General features: G+C 40.9%; 2 protein-coding genes across 8 annotated transcripts; one reads left to right on the plus strand and one right to left on the minus strand.

The window, feature by feature from the left end:
• Positions 1-3,623, plus strand: LOC115767941 (dihydropyrimidinase 1-like). Of its 4 annotated transcripts, none has more exons than XM_030712315.1 (10): positions 1-79; positions 792-938; positions 999-1,139; positions 1,197-1,246; positions 1,316-1,590; positions 1,643-1,789; positions 2,366-2,589; positions 2,658-2,893; positions 2,997-3,467; positions 3,528-3,623. In XM_030712315.1, the coding sequence occupies exons 2-10, from the start codon at positions 796-798 to the stop codon at positions 3,605-3,607; spliced, it is 1,767 nt and encodes a 588-aa protein (XP_030568175.1). In that variant the 5' UTR covers positions 1-79; positions 792-795; the 3' UTR covers positions 3,608-3,623. The 4 variants fall into 4 exon arrangements, with proteins under 4 accessions (XP_030568175.1, XP_030568178.1, XP_030568176.1 ...); XM_030712318.1 differs by lacking the exon at positions 1-79 and adding an exon at positions 371-447; XM_030712316.1 differs by lacking the exon at positions 1-79 and adding an exon at positions 661-679.
• Positions 2,598-13,835, minus strand: LOC115767939. Of its 4 annotated transcripts, none has more exons than XM_030712314.1 (7): positions 12,991-13,835; positions 10,431-12,758; positions 5,743-9,739; positions 5,147-5,226; positions 4,962-5,090; positions 4,719-4,902; positions 2,598-2,693 (listed from the first exon to the last, which is right to left on the minus strand). In XM_030712314.1, exons 1-6 carry the CDS (start codon positions 13,402-13,404, stop codon positions 4,741-4,743), a joined length of 7,110 nt encoding a protein of 2,369 aa, XP_030568174.1. In that variant the 5' UTR covers positions 13,405-13,835; the 3' UTR covers positions 2,598-2,693; positions 4,719-4,740. The 4 variants fall into 4 exon arrangements, with proteins under 4 accessions (XP_030568174.1, XP_030568173.1, XP_030568172.1 ...); XM_030712313.1 differs by lacking the exon at positions 2,598-2,693 and adding an exon at positions 4,533-4,614 and having other exon boundaries at positions 12,991-13,834; XM_030712312.1 differs by lacking the exon at positions 2,598-2,693 and adding an exon at positions 4,558-4,640 and having other exon boundaries at positions 12,991-13,834.
• Positions 13,836-13,946: the final 111 nt, after the last annotated feature.

A 13,946-nucleotide genomic window follows, 5' to 3' on the forward strand; every position in this document is an offset into this window, starting at 1 on the left:
GTTTTTCTGCAAAAGTGGGTGTGTGCTACTTGGTTTGCTAAATAAGATTCCTCGAAGCTTCAACGGTTAAATATAAAAGGTTATTAAGCTGAAACAACACTTCATTTTTAAATCGTCTTCTGAATATGGCATATCAAGTTGAAACTCGTTTAGAGATCGAATGATTTGCTAAGCTGCATACATATTTATGTACAGAAATGTACATGACATATACAGTTTTGTGTCTTAAGATACATATGTATACACACATGCGCAAGGATATACAACTACGGAAAATTATATTATCTTGTAATTTTGTGCATATATACCTACACACGCATGTAACATAGGGTTCGTGGTTTTCGTTTAGACAGCCTATTTTATCGATTCAACAAAAGTTGTATTACCGCTAGTATTTTTGCTTCAATGTACCTCATACTTTTTATGTATACGTATATATGTGGGTTGGTAAGTCCAATAAAAACTTAACCCGTTTATTTCAAAAGCCAGCTTAAGCTATGTATTAATATTAATAGAAAGCCGATTAAATTTTCTCTAATGACTATACTCATCTCTGGTTAAATATATGTATGTACAAAAAAGTGTAGGGAATGTCGTCGCACGTTCAAGTAATTTGGTACAATTCCCATTTGCACATAAAATGCTAAGACCGCTGCTCGCCGCATTAAAGTCCATAAAGGTCACTGGCCGCTTACGTGTTTATCTGATCTGAATAATTTGCGATTATTGATGTGTGGAAATTGTTAATAGCAGCCGCAAAATTATTTAATACAATATGCTACCTTTTTCAGAACAATGTCTGCTAGCCCAAAGCCTGTGAAGAAAGTGCCCATACACTTACAAAGTGCCCAAAATCGAATATATATTAAAAACGGCGAAGTCGTAAATCATGATAAGAGTTTTAAAGCAGACGTTTACATCGAGGATGGTATCATAAAGTAAAAAATAACAAAACTCCATTAAAAACTATATAACTAATTTTATTGGACTTATTGCAGATTTGTTGGGCCTGCTTTCGAAATAACAATACCTGGAGGCGTGCGTATCATAGATGCAACGGGAAGAATGATTATACCGGGGGGCATTGACCCTCATACCCATCTTCAATGTCCTATAGAAGACAACGTTACCGTTGATGAGTAAGTTTTCATTTAACTACATTATCGTATGGTATAACATTTTTTTTATATTTAAAGTTTTTATCGGGGAACAAAAGCGGCAGTGGCTGGTGGCACTACAATGATAAGTAGGAAACTCTTCAATACCACTGTTTGGTTTAGTTACTAGTAATATTAATAATTTTTATCGGAATTAGTTGACTGTGTACTACCCAAAAAACACGAGTCAATGGTGGAGGCTTATGATAAGTGGCGTAGCTGGGCGGACCCTAAGGTATGTTGTGACTATGCTTTACACGTGGGAATTACTTGGTGGTCCAAATCGGTTTCCGAGGAGATTGGTATACTATGCAAGGAACTAGGCGTAAATTCGTTCAAAATGTACATGGCCTATAAAGGCCTCTACATGTTAAGCGATTCTGAGCTTTTGGATATTTTCGAGCGAATTAGAAGCCTAAATGGGGTGGCATTGGTAAGTTGTACCTGTAAGCATATCATATACGATGAGCTCAATTATTTACTAGGTGCATGCCGAGAATGGTGACATCATAGCGAAGAATACCAAAAATTTGTTAGCCGATGGAATATGCGGGCCCGAGGGGCATGAATTGTCACGGCAGGAGGAAGTTGAAGCAGAGGCTGTACACCGCGCTTGCATTTTAGCCCACCAGGTAAGTATTATTTAAATAAAATGTAGGAATACACATTTAGTCAAAATTGTATAAAATTAAAGCTCGTGGGAACTAAGGAAATGTTACAATAAATGTACATATATGTTGCTATAATTGTTTATTTTGTTTTTAATTTATTATTATTTTCATTATGTATGATGCACTCTTGTACATAAATAAGAATGTATGCGGTATGTGGCACTTGATAATACTCCAATAAATGTAACCCCCGATGCTGCACTTTTATAAAATATATAAATCTTGATTGCCTGCTATATGTACTCAAATTATATGCAAATTAAATGGCATCAAGGTAGCGCGGCACCAATAGCCAGTGCCCGTACTAAAATCAAACAGGGCTATAAGCTAAATCAACTTTTGTGGCCAGTAACGATACAAAGACGGCCGTGATCCTGATCAAGCTTCTGGCGAAGTAAGTAATATAGATACTGGATTGTCCCATATTATTATCGCCCAATAATTTTGTTCATATCACTTAAAATCATCAAACGTACAGCATATAAATACTAATGCCTATAAATCTTTAATAATTTTTCTTATAAAAATTCTGCTTAGATGAAGACACCTCTATACGTTGCTGGTGTAACAACCAAGTCCTCTGCCGAACTCGTAGGTCGTGCCCGTCGTAGCGGCTATTCCGTGTTCGGTGAAACGCTTGCAAGCTCTATTGGCCGCAGTATGAGCAGTGTTAGCAAATCGGAACGAGTTTATTATATTACTAGTCCACCAATTCGTATGTCGGCAGAAACGCCAAGGCAATTAATGAAATCTTTAGCATAGTAAGTATATTGTAGAAACACACATTTGTTATTAATCTTACAATCTTCCATCGTTTTTGATATGACAGCGACGATCTACAGGTCACAGGGAGTGATAACTGCACCTATAATAAGAAACAAAAAGAACTGGGTTTATTTGACTTTACTAAAATACCTAATGGTGTTAATGGTGCTGAGGATCGAATGTCGGTGGTGTGGGAGAAGGGAGTACATCAGGGCCTTCTTGATCCATGTAGATTTGTGGCTGTAACTAGCACTAATGCCGCAAAAATTTTTAATATTTACCCACAAAAAGGACGAATTGGTATGTTGAAAATGTGTAAATATTTAAATGTGGCCAAAGTCTATGTATTTGAAAAAAAAATATATATATATAATATCAACTTTTTAAATCTTTTTTATCTTAGCTGTTGGCTCGGATGCTGATATTGTTATATGGAATCCACAGGCTACACGCACCATTTCTAAAGAAACCCATCATCATGCTTGTGACATAAATATTTTCGAAGGTATGACTGTTCATGGTGTGGCTGAATATGTATTAGTGCGCGGACGAATTTGTGCCGAGAATGGATCTATTCGCGTTGCAGAAGGGTTTGGACGTTTCATACCGATGCCCCTACGGTCGCCATTTGTTTATGACATTATTGAGGGAAAAGTGCGATCATCTGAAGAGCAGCACGAGGAAAATCAAAACGGCCACTTGGCTAAAAAATTTGCGGAATTAGACATTTTAATACCAGAAGAAAAAAATATAACTGCAATGCTAGCTGGTAATATGCCATTGGCGGCAGGAGGTTCCCCATGCAGCACGCCATCTGTGCGTGGCCGTGTTGATGGCCATCGAGACATGCAAGAATCATCTTTTTCGATTAGCGGTGAGTTAGATTAACTATGTTGTTTTCATTGTTACATATCATATGCATTTTTTTTTTTAGAGGAACTAGACAAATCAAGTGTTCGTTCTTGTATTAAAGTAAAGAATCCGCCAGGCGGGAAATCATCTGGATTTTGGTAATGCAATTGGCGTCTCTCAAGGGTATAATAATCGCACAACGCGGTCTTAATCACCAAAATCGGGGTTTATATAAAATTAGATATCCAAACACCAAAAATTCCATTCATATACCCCCAAGTTAACTTTAATATAGCCGCGAAAATTGTTTATTCACATCAATTTCTAGGTTAATGAACTGACATCAATATATTGGAATATAGCTTACTTTTCGTTGAATATACTCAGTGTTTAAATTTTATGAATTTGAAGCTACGTTTAATTTTTGGTATTTCAAAATAAATTAGTAAAATATGTACACAATAATATGATTGCTACTGATTTTACGTTACTTTGTAGGTATGCACTCTTTATTTAGAAATGATGATTGACAAATTATTTAATTAAAAATTAACTCAAATTAGGCATTACAATATACAGTTATTTACGCTTGATACATAATTACATTTGTTTCTTCAACGATTTACATAAATACTCATGTTGCAAATAAAATACTCCCCTATCTGCCTTTTGACAATTTGCATTTAAAATCTAACTCTAATATAATTCAGAGGGTAATTAGGTGCCTAAGTAAATGATCCCGAATTTTCAACAGATATATTGGGTCAATATAATTGAATTAATAATTTATATAAATTGAATCGATTAAGTCATGAGGTCCAATAAAAGTTTCTTTTTTGCCCGTCTGTTTTCATCTATTTACTTACAGTTTGTTAAAGCAAAGCAGTATTACTCATAAAGTCATATAAATAAAAAAAAGTAATCAACAAAAATTTGTTTTATTTAACTTTTTGAGTTTGCGGTGCTTTCAATAAAATCAGAAAAACGAAAATTAACAGACGAGTTTTACTGCTTAATATATATTTTCACTTCTGTATTAGCTTATTCTCTAAAATCATTTGTAGTGTAACCTAAAATTGACTTAACAACTAAATTTCAGTAGCAATGACAATATTTGTATTTGCGCTTACGGGCATCGATTTATGGAGGCGTAGGAATGCTTTCGGCCGCTGAACATAATATTGTTAAGAAAACGCTATGAAGACAATTTTGCTGTCCATTTTGAGATTCAAAATAATTTTGAATATATCTCATAACACGTTCAGATACTCACCGCCCACTATCCCTACGTTTGCTTATAGCTTCTTTAAATATGCGGCACATTTGACGGCACTGCTTACTTGTCCCGTATTTAGCAGACCTAACTTCTTGTGTTTAGCGCGGAATTTCCTTACATAGGCATCAATTAAATTTTTTATTTTGTGGGGATTAATTTCACCAGAGCGACTGTGACAAATCTATAAGTTTGGATGATATATATTAAAACATGTAGTATTTGTGTGCAACAGCCACATACTTTGGGTACAGCGCGTCGCATAATATCCTTGTAATCGTCCTTCGTTATCACTTTTTTATTGAAATGTGGTTTCAATACCAGCTTCACTTCCTCAACAACACGTTCCTGGCGGTTTAGCTTACGTATAAACTACAACCGATTTATGGAAGAGTTTCAAAAACATATTGATATTGTTATTTACTTACCCTATCCTTGACTTGTAAATCCACTGCTGAATTGGGCACATCGTCATAGAGTTTCACGTGCTCGTCGACCAATTTGCTACCTAAAACCACATAATGGAAAAGTTTATGATATGAAAACATCATTGTAATTGTTAGCAAAATTTGTTTGAAAATGGCAACAAACCGCAAAATGTTTAACGCACGGAATAAATAAGTGCGAATTCCATTCTATAAATATATAGGATATAATGAACTGGACGACGTTACCCTGAGTTTGGTGTTTTTTTATTTAAGGAACATACTCAAAACATAACCTATATATTCAAAGCACAACCTACTTTCTGATGATTTATAATGTTGGTAGATGATATGTAGAATAATACATATAGTCAACGTACGTACAACTTTGAAAATTCAAAAAATTAGCGGAATGAGATATAAAACAAAACGGACATAATGCCTTAATTCTCTTGTCAATAAACCAGAGTAAACCAGGATCCTTTGCAGGAAAGATACACTGATTTCAAATAATTATTAATATTTCCTTTGCGGCCCCAACAGCCTACATAGTAAGGTTAAAGTTACTGCAAATACAAGTATTATCAATTGAAACCCACCTTTGACTTTCGTTTTGCGTTCGGATTTGTTATTTGCACGTTGCTGTTTCCTTCCAGTTAAGGCATTGTACCGCGATGGCATCCTTTGTTGAGCCACAGGGGAACTGCTTCCAAAGAGATTGTCAAACATCTCTGCTTTACCTCCTGCAGCAGGCACCCCGCTGCTTTTTGAACGTCTAATTGAACCAATTGCGTTACCGCCATCTGGCGGGGGCTCAAACAAATCCTCGTAGTCTGCCGAACCAGGAGAATATGGGCTTTCAATTTCCATATTGAAAGAGTCGTCCAGCACAGTGGCCATACTACTAACACCGGTGTTGCCGTTACGCATTGCTCCACTACCCGAGGGCAGATTCACTATACCACTACTGCTGCTGGCCACACTACCGCCAGTCTTGGGCATGGTACCCAACTTTCTTACTAGTGTAGTCGGCGGACTAGATATAACGGGTATGTGTTGTGGCGCGGACACAACACTACTACTTGTTAGTAGGACGTTCGACAAAACCGTAATTGTATTATCAGCAAGATTATCCTCAGCACCAGGCACGGCCAACGATGTGCTCATTGTAGTGCTGTTGAGATACGATGCTGACGAGACTTCGCAGGATTTATTGGCCAGGTCTTGTTGAATGGTGTTACTGGGCTTACTCATGAGTGCCATGACCAGCTCTACTGGATTAATGCTCACACTCGTATTTACTTGGGTCGTTGTGTTGCTAGTGCTTGACAAGGTCGGTGTACCTGTGTTAACGTCGACCAGATCGTCGCTGTGGCTGTTGTGTTTTAGGGTGCACGTAAGTGCATCAATTTTTTCCACACCACCGCAAGCACTACCGCTAACGCCAGTGGAAGTCTGCAAGGTCATTGGTTCTAGATTCTGAGCAGGAGTTGGTGTTGGGGAACGCGGGGATAAAGAGGGTGATTTTGTCGGCTCAAAAGGATCATAAGCATCCGGGGAACAAGGTCCCGATTCCGGTGGTGTGTTTGGTCCTATCTTTTGCGCTGAAGTGAGCCCGTCATTAGCATGTGGCTGTTGCGGCTCTCCGTCAATAGCACCCCGCAGAGAGCATACTGTTTCTAGTTCGTCTGCAGAGTGTATATCGTCGGCATCATCGTGCAGCGGATTATTACGCACTTTGTGTTGTTTTTTGGCGGGTAAGTTGAACTTCACAAGATGTGGCTCCGGTGGCGTTTTAGGACCGGTAGTTTGTGTGAGATTTTCATATGAAGCCTCCAAAATCGTTTCCAAACAATTGGTCGGTGGCGTTTTTTCGCGTTGTCCATTCTCTCTCATCATCACATGATCCGTAGCGGATGCGACGCTGTTACGTCGCCTTTCGCGTCTCATCAAGAGCTGATTATCATTTGCATCTTCGCTATCGGTCAGCACAATAACATCAGCCGGCTCTTGGTGCACTTGAAATGGCGAACGTTCCAGATCAATAATCGCTACAGGCTTTGCATCTAGCTTTTTTCGCTTGCGTTTAGCCTTCTTACTTGCTACCCCGCTACTGTTAGTTAGCCGGTCTGTGGAGGTGCGCCGCCCTCCAAGGAACTCATCCCTAGTCGGTGGCAATGTTACTACAGTCTGCTGTTGTCCCGACCCTACTAGTGCATTGTTTACCTCCTTGTTGAAACTAACGCTGACAAGAATATTGTTGCCCGATGCAAATACCTCCTTTGAAGGCAACGGTTCAGGCGTCATAGTGTGGCGCTTACGCTTTTTGTCCTTGCGCTGCTTGTCTAACGGCTTTTTCTTCTTCTTGCTTTTGTCTCGCTTGGGTTTCACTTTTTTCCCTACTACTGGCGTTAGGCTGCGATGAGTATTTTCAGTATAGTGCGTAACGGGCGCTTGAGGAGACGTCAGGGGCGGCGTCCACGACGCAGGCTTTTCGTCACTAGTTCCAGCTCCACTCTCGTGAATAAAATGTGAATGTGAATGTTCCGCAGAAAGACTGGGCGTGGGGGACGGTGACCAATGCATGGCTCCTATGCTCGCTGATGATTTTTTGGACTTTTTACCCAACTGAGGTGCGAGGAAATCATCAGCATCATCAAAAGGGTCACGTTGCCGCGAAATACGTCGCTGCCGAGCCACCGGACTGTTACTAGAAGGACGCTTCTTGCCTTTCTTCTTCTTATCACTCTTCTTTTTCTTCTTTTTTCGTGGACTTTTTGAAGCACTACGACTTAGCCGTGGTGTATACCGTGGTGAATAGCCAGGCGAATTCTTTGCTCCCTGCATGTTGCGGCTGCCATTCATTCGCGCGGGCGTATTTGATCGTGATCGTACAGATATTGTGCTGTTACTTCGCTGCAGCGGGCTGTTACGATGTGCTGGTTGAAGTGGTTGAGAATTCGACGGTGAATGTTCGAATCGTCTATTACCCGATGACACTGATCTGCGACGTATTCCTTGTTCATGCTGATGCCTGGCAACACCTGGTGGCGGAGTTGGCGAAATGCTAAAACTGCGGAAGCGTTTCGGGGAGGTTGAACGTGTACGCGTGCGCCTGGAGCTACCTGAATAGCTACGGGAACGTTGTCGCCGTTCATAACTAACAGATCGACTCCTAGCAGACCGAGCTGCGTCCCGGCCATAACGATCCTTTTGGTGATGACGCGACGTGCTAACGACGTTGCGGACATCGTAGCGTGGCAGTTCGCGTCGCTTTTGTCGCTGAAAATGTGGCTGCATATGGTATTGATTTTGAGACTGATACTGCTGATGATGTTGGTGGTACTGGTGAGGGTATTGGTGTTGATTATGGGTTTGCTGGTAGTGTCTATGCTGGAATTGCTGGTTGCGAAAATTGAACCGTAACCCACCACGGCCTCGACCAAATCCTCGAACACATTCGCGACCCCTGAAAGTAGCTCGTTGGCGTCCGCCATGTGGACTATGTGAGTGCGATCTTGATCGGGAATAGGACTTGGAACGACTATTACGTCTACGACCGCGTGGCGATCTAGTAAGACTACGACTGCGGCTGCGATCGGTACTTCGATTACTGCAGCTGCGTGTGACAGAACGTAGCGTCTTAGAGTGAGAACGACGGGAATGACTTCGGTCCTGTTGTTGCTGTTTATCGCCTCGGTAATTGCGGTCTTTTCGCCGCTTGCCCACTTTTTTAAACGTCTCAGAAGCTTCCTTTCTACGTTTAGAACTGCGCTTAGATTTACCAACTTTGGTCTCCCCTTCATTGCGATGGTGACTACAACTGCGACTGCGTCGCTTTGATTCGTTTTCATTTGTCAACTCTTCGTCCTCGGATATGAGTTCGGTACTCATACCAGCCACGCGCTCCTCACTGTCTTCGGCATCTTCAGACTTGTTGAAATTGCTTTTTTTAGCTTCACATGAAGGATCTGATTTATCGTTTTGCTGTCCGACCGTTGCATCCTCCTCCATATTTTTCTCATCCAAACATGGCGTATAGGATCGATCTTGGTCAGATTCGCTGCTTGAAGTCTTCGCTGATACCTCGCCTTCTGTGGTTTCGTTATTACCAACAGCGGGAGTATCCTCGACAGTTTCCTCAATGAGCGCCTTCTCAAATTCTTTCGGTTTATCAATCTCTAACTCTTCCCAATCACTGTCATCGTACAGTTCCAAAACACCTTTGCCTCTGTCTACAGATTGGCCATCCTTGATTATGGGGCTAGGAGTACTGCGCGCTTTCGTTTCATCATCATCTTCAGGTTCTTTGCTAGCTGGTGTAGGCGATGCGCTTCGTTCACAATTCAATTTGCTACTTTCCAGTTTGTCATTGCATTCTTCCACGTTGCTGTCACCGCATTGAACAGGCTTTCTAACAATCTCGTTCTCTTCCTCTTCTTGCTCTTCTGTCGGGTTTTCCGGTTCATAAAGATCGCTACCGGCATTGCGATTATCCTTAACATTGACGACCGTTTCGGTTTGAGGCTCTGGCGGCAATGGTATATCGTCATCATCATCTAATTGTACTAAATCTGCATTCATTTCGTCGTCATCCTGAACAAGTAAAATAATTTCAAAATTGAAAGAAAGAAAATAACATATCACGGTTAGTATGCCAAGGAATTTCGAGGTGTGAATGGGAGCTACATACATACAGACTGCAACTAAGCCTCAATAACTGTTAAAAAAAACCTATTTTTATCAGATATTAATATAATTATACTCTGTAACCATTAAAAATGAGAGTATCAGTATAAAAGTATTATGTACTAAGCAGTCGGTAGAAGGCATTCTTATAACCTTCAAGGGTGTATGTTTATTCTTGGTCAGCATCAAGTCTGCGTAGCTATATTCTATCTGGCTATGAGAAAGATAATCAGAATCAGACATCTAATTTGGTAAACACTCACCAATCATACTTATTTTGATTTATTGTACATGGTTATACATTTCAGTTATCCATGTCCAATTTTATAATTTTCGGACAATTTAGACACAAGTTTTTAATGACGAGGTTAAGGTATAAATAATTATGGGAGCAGGATATCTCGGGAGCTCTCGAGTAAAACACTATTGATCTTTCGTGTTGGTTCAAATGATATATAAAGTATGCAAAAAAAAGTATAGGTACAAATATTTGAATATTGCCAACCCCAAAGAAAGTTGCATTCTTCGGACACTTATAGATAAGTGCCATTTGTCAAACATTGCTTTCATACAAGTCTTACAAGCAAAGAAATCTTACCTCGTCTGAGTTCTTTGCAGGTTTTTGCGGTTGCGCGAAGAGTTCTGTAGCTACCGCCTGCGATTCCTGTGAGTAAATGGAGAAATTCGGACAATTTTCATCGTCGTCGTCACCGTATTTTTTAGTATCAATTTGCTTCCCATAATCTGTGCTAAGTTTAAACAATGAGCTGTTCCACGACAAGCTGGGCGGCGGTGCCGGTGGTGGTGGTACAGTCAAAACCGGTGGCATTGATATGCGTGAGCCGAGAACGGGTGCGGGCAGGCCGCTGAAAAGTGGTCGCTGTTGCTGCTGAGGAGTTATGTGTGCAAAACTGGTGGATGGGGAGACAGATGGCGTTAAGGGCATACTTATGCCGCTGGACGCGTATGATGATTGGCGCGATTGTTGCAAATTTTGATTGCGCTGCTGTTGATTAGGTGAATTATACCGTATGTTGAATGGCGTAAAGTTTGTATTGGGCACAGTATTGCTGTTGCTGTTAGGGTTGTTGTTGCTATTAAAAGTTTGATTGCCAAAATTAGATTCTGCCGACAAATTATCACTGCTATTTGCCATACTATTGCCAGTTGAATGTTGTTGGTACTGATTAGCAGCAGCTGCACTGCCTCCTCCGCCGCCGCCACCACCGCCACGAGAGTTGTTACCGCTATAGCGATTGTTATAGTTTCCAGTACCACCTTGACCTAGGTTGGGTCCAGAACCGCCCCGTTGATAAAGGGGCATTTTAGTGATATGTTCTGAAGGCTTCTTAAAATCAGTTATTTTCGTTGGTTTGTTCATAGCCGTTGCCATCGCTCGCTCAGGTAAATTCAGGCTGCCATCGGCATTAATATGGACTTCGCTCAGATTTCGCGATGCATTATGCCAACGATCTTGCAGTTCCATTATACTGGATAATATATCACTGGCCGTAGCAGCAGCCGAATTGCGTGTTGAGGTACCTATTCTCGCTTTGCCCAGGAGGAGCGCTTTGCGATTGCGCGGCGCTCCTATGCAAGAACTGCGAACTGACGTTTGAACTGCAGTTGAAGCTGAGTTCCCAATATTAATATCTCCTCCAACATCATCGCGAACTTCATCGCTATCCGAAAAATACTCCAAGTTGTTAGGATTGCCAAATAATGTGAAACTAGAAGAGCTGCCACCGCTTATATGCGATCTACGCACTCCGTCCATTTTGACGCCAAGTTGTTCCGCTAATCGCTTGCTGGCCGACATTCGGGCGCTGTCATCTAAGCTTCGAGCGCATTTGGATCTAATTTTGCGGGTTACTCTCCGTCTTCTTCTACGCCGTATGACCTTTTTGCTAGTCCTTACTGCGAACTTTTCATCAAAATTATTAATATCATACTCTACTACGTATGTGCGATGATTCGTACGCCGGCTACTTCGTCGTCGCGATGTGGCGTTTCGTCTTGTTGTTGTAGTGCGTGTGGTTCGCGTTGTTGTGCCATTTTGATTGCGTCGAGTGGTTGCTTGTATCATTGTTGTGGTTTCCAACTGCGCTTCTGCTACAGCCTGGCTCAGGGATCTCGTCTGGGTGTGCCGCAAGACTGCGGCCCGTATTCGTTCGTTTTGACGAGTGCGTAAAATACGAGGCTGCTGGACTTGACGTACACGAAAACGCGTTTCTGGCAATCCCATTCCACGAATATCTTCGTACAGAGTGTGTAAGTCCTCAGCCAGCTCTAAATCTTCGTCTTCAGCCTCTTCGCTTGAGTCAATGCAGTTGTCGCAGTACCAGGAGCCTGCAGGTATTTCATAAAGAGGCGGATCTAAGCAGTCCATGTGGTAACCTTGGTTACAGCTATCGCAAAGCAGCATTATTTCTTCGCGGTCCGGCCTACTGCATATTTCACAATTGGTAATATCATCATCATCATTGTCCACAATACCAGTCGCGTACTCCTCGTCGTCTAACACTAGTTCCTTTTTTGACTTGCTCAGGTCTACTCGAACTTCGCGAACAATGTTGCGTCGTTGACAACTATCAAGCACAATGATTCTATCGAACGCAAGTCGATCAATGGGACAAGTTTGAACATTTTTCGCCCATGCCTCAATACAGGCTGCACAAAACATGTGCTCGCACGTAACAGGTCTGCCGATCTCCTGTTGGCGGAACGTCAACAGGCAAATTGGGCATTTCTCCAGCAGATCGTTACTGTTGTTACTGCCATCAGAACTAAAACCGCCATCGAGATCCGCTTGAACATCAGTTCTGATAATATTATTGGCCGCCGCTTTTTCATTCTCATCCTCGGAAATGATTAATTTCTTTCGTTTCTTTCCACGTACCCGCTTTCTCGTAATTTTTTCATCAATCTGAGGATAAAAAAAGATAAAATGTAATAATTTGTTAAGAAACACTTCTAGCTTTTCAGATACTATATATAGGTATATTTCAGATACTATAGGGTAAATCCTTATCCTTCTTGCTCTTTATTGTAACTCAAATCACTTTCAAATATTCATTATAGTTAAAAAAAAAAAATACGTAAAAGGAAGGCAAGAAAGGATACACCAATAAATATGTATAATTAAATCAAACTTTTACCTCACTACCACTGTCAGGATCATTGGCTGAATAAAGTCGGCTTGCATCACCACGTCTTTTAAGCTGGAGAACCGACATATTTGCCGCTCCATTTCTGTTAGCGTTGCTAATGTCATGGGGAAGTTGTTTTCGATTAGATCGGTAACTCTGACAAGATTGTAAGCCCGACGAGCCTGTCACCCGCGTACCAAGGTCAATACCTGCACTCGAAGAAGCAGAGGCAAGGGCAGGGGCAGCATTGTCATTACTTGATACCGAAGGCGAATCATCCGCGTCCGTGTCGTCCGAATCGTTAAATTCAATTCGCATAATTATTCGACGATTCCTCTTCTCACGATCATTACTCTGTACAGTCTTCCTGCTGCAAGACGGCTGATTCATCTCTGCATCGCTGCAGTCGCCGGAATCAGGCATGCTGATGCAACTTTGAATGTGTGTATATGTCAGTCTATATAGACTTCCAGTAAGTTCGCAAACCTCGTCTTTATGATATAAACTTGAGAAGAACTTTCTTTGCGAGGCTTTTTATGTATTTATGTTTATTTTCCACTTTTACTCCTTCATATACGATTTTTCTACTTCTTCGCAGCTACATTTTTCTGTTAAGTTGGCTGCGCTTACGCAAACCTATCGATTTATTGTAAATAGGCAATTGATATCGGCACTTCGGCGGCGTCTAAAACTGTTGACGCCGCTGCTCAAAGTCACAGTGCTCGTAAAACTGTTATTTAATCTGGTTGTCTTCGGGCGTCAAGAGCACTTGCATATTTGCCTTATCTTTTTTACCATGGAAGATATGTAGCAACATTAGTTAATATAATCAATATTAATGGGTTTTTGTATTATAGAACTTTCAAAAAAATTTTCTTGTACAATATTCACATACACATAAATATATACACACACACATAGCGAGACAAGTCAAAAATAATCGAAATATTACCAAGTGTTACTAT

Source organism: Drosophila novamexicana, unplaced genomic scaffold (assembly GCF_003285875.2).
Source record: "Drosophila novamexicana strain 15010-1031.04,08,12 unplaced genomic scaffold, DnovRS2.1 tig00001488-arrow-arrow-pilon, whole genome shotgun sequence".
NCBI lineage: Eukaryota > Metazoa > Arthropoda > Insecta > Diptera > Drosophilidae > Drosophila > Drosophila novamexicana.

Bases quoted from the DNA above. Each gene is read 5' to 3' on its own strand.
- LOC115767939 (XM_030712314.1), bottom strand. From the start codon at position 13,404: ATGCCTGATTCCGGCGACTGCAGCGATGCAGAGATGAATCAGCCGTCT. The intron at 12,759-12,990 runs GTAAAAGTTTGA...TTTTATCCTCAG, and splicing joins ATCCTGACAGTGGTAGTGAG to ATTGATGAAAAAATTACGAG. The intron at 5,091-5,146 runs GTAAGTAAATAA...AATCGGTTGTAG, and splicing joins ATTTACAAGTCAAGGATAGG to TTTATACGTAAGCTAAACCG.
- LOC115767941 (XM_030712315.1), top strand. From the start codon at position 796: ATGTCTGCTAGCCCAAAGCCTGTGAAGAAAGTGCCCATACACTTACAA. The intron at 1,790-2,365 runs GTAAGTATTATT...AATTCTGCTTAG, and splicing joins CTTGCATTTTAGCCCACCAG to ATGAAGACACCTCTATACGT. The intron at 2,590-2,657 runs GTAAGTATATTG...TTGATATGACAG, and splicing joins TTAATGAAATCTTTAGCATA to CGACGATCTACAGGTCACAG.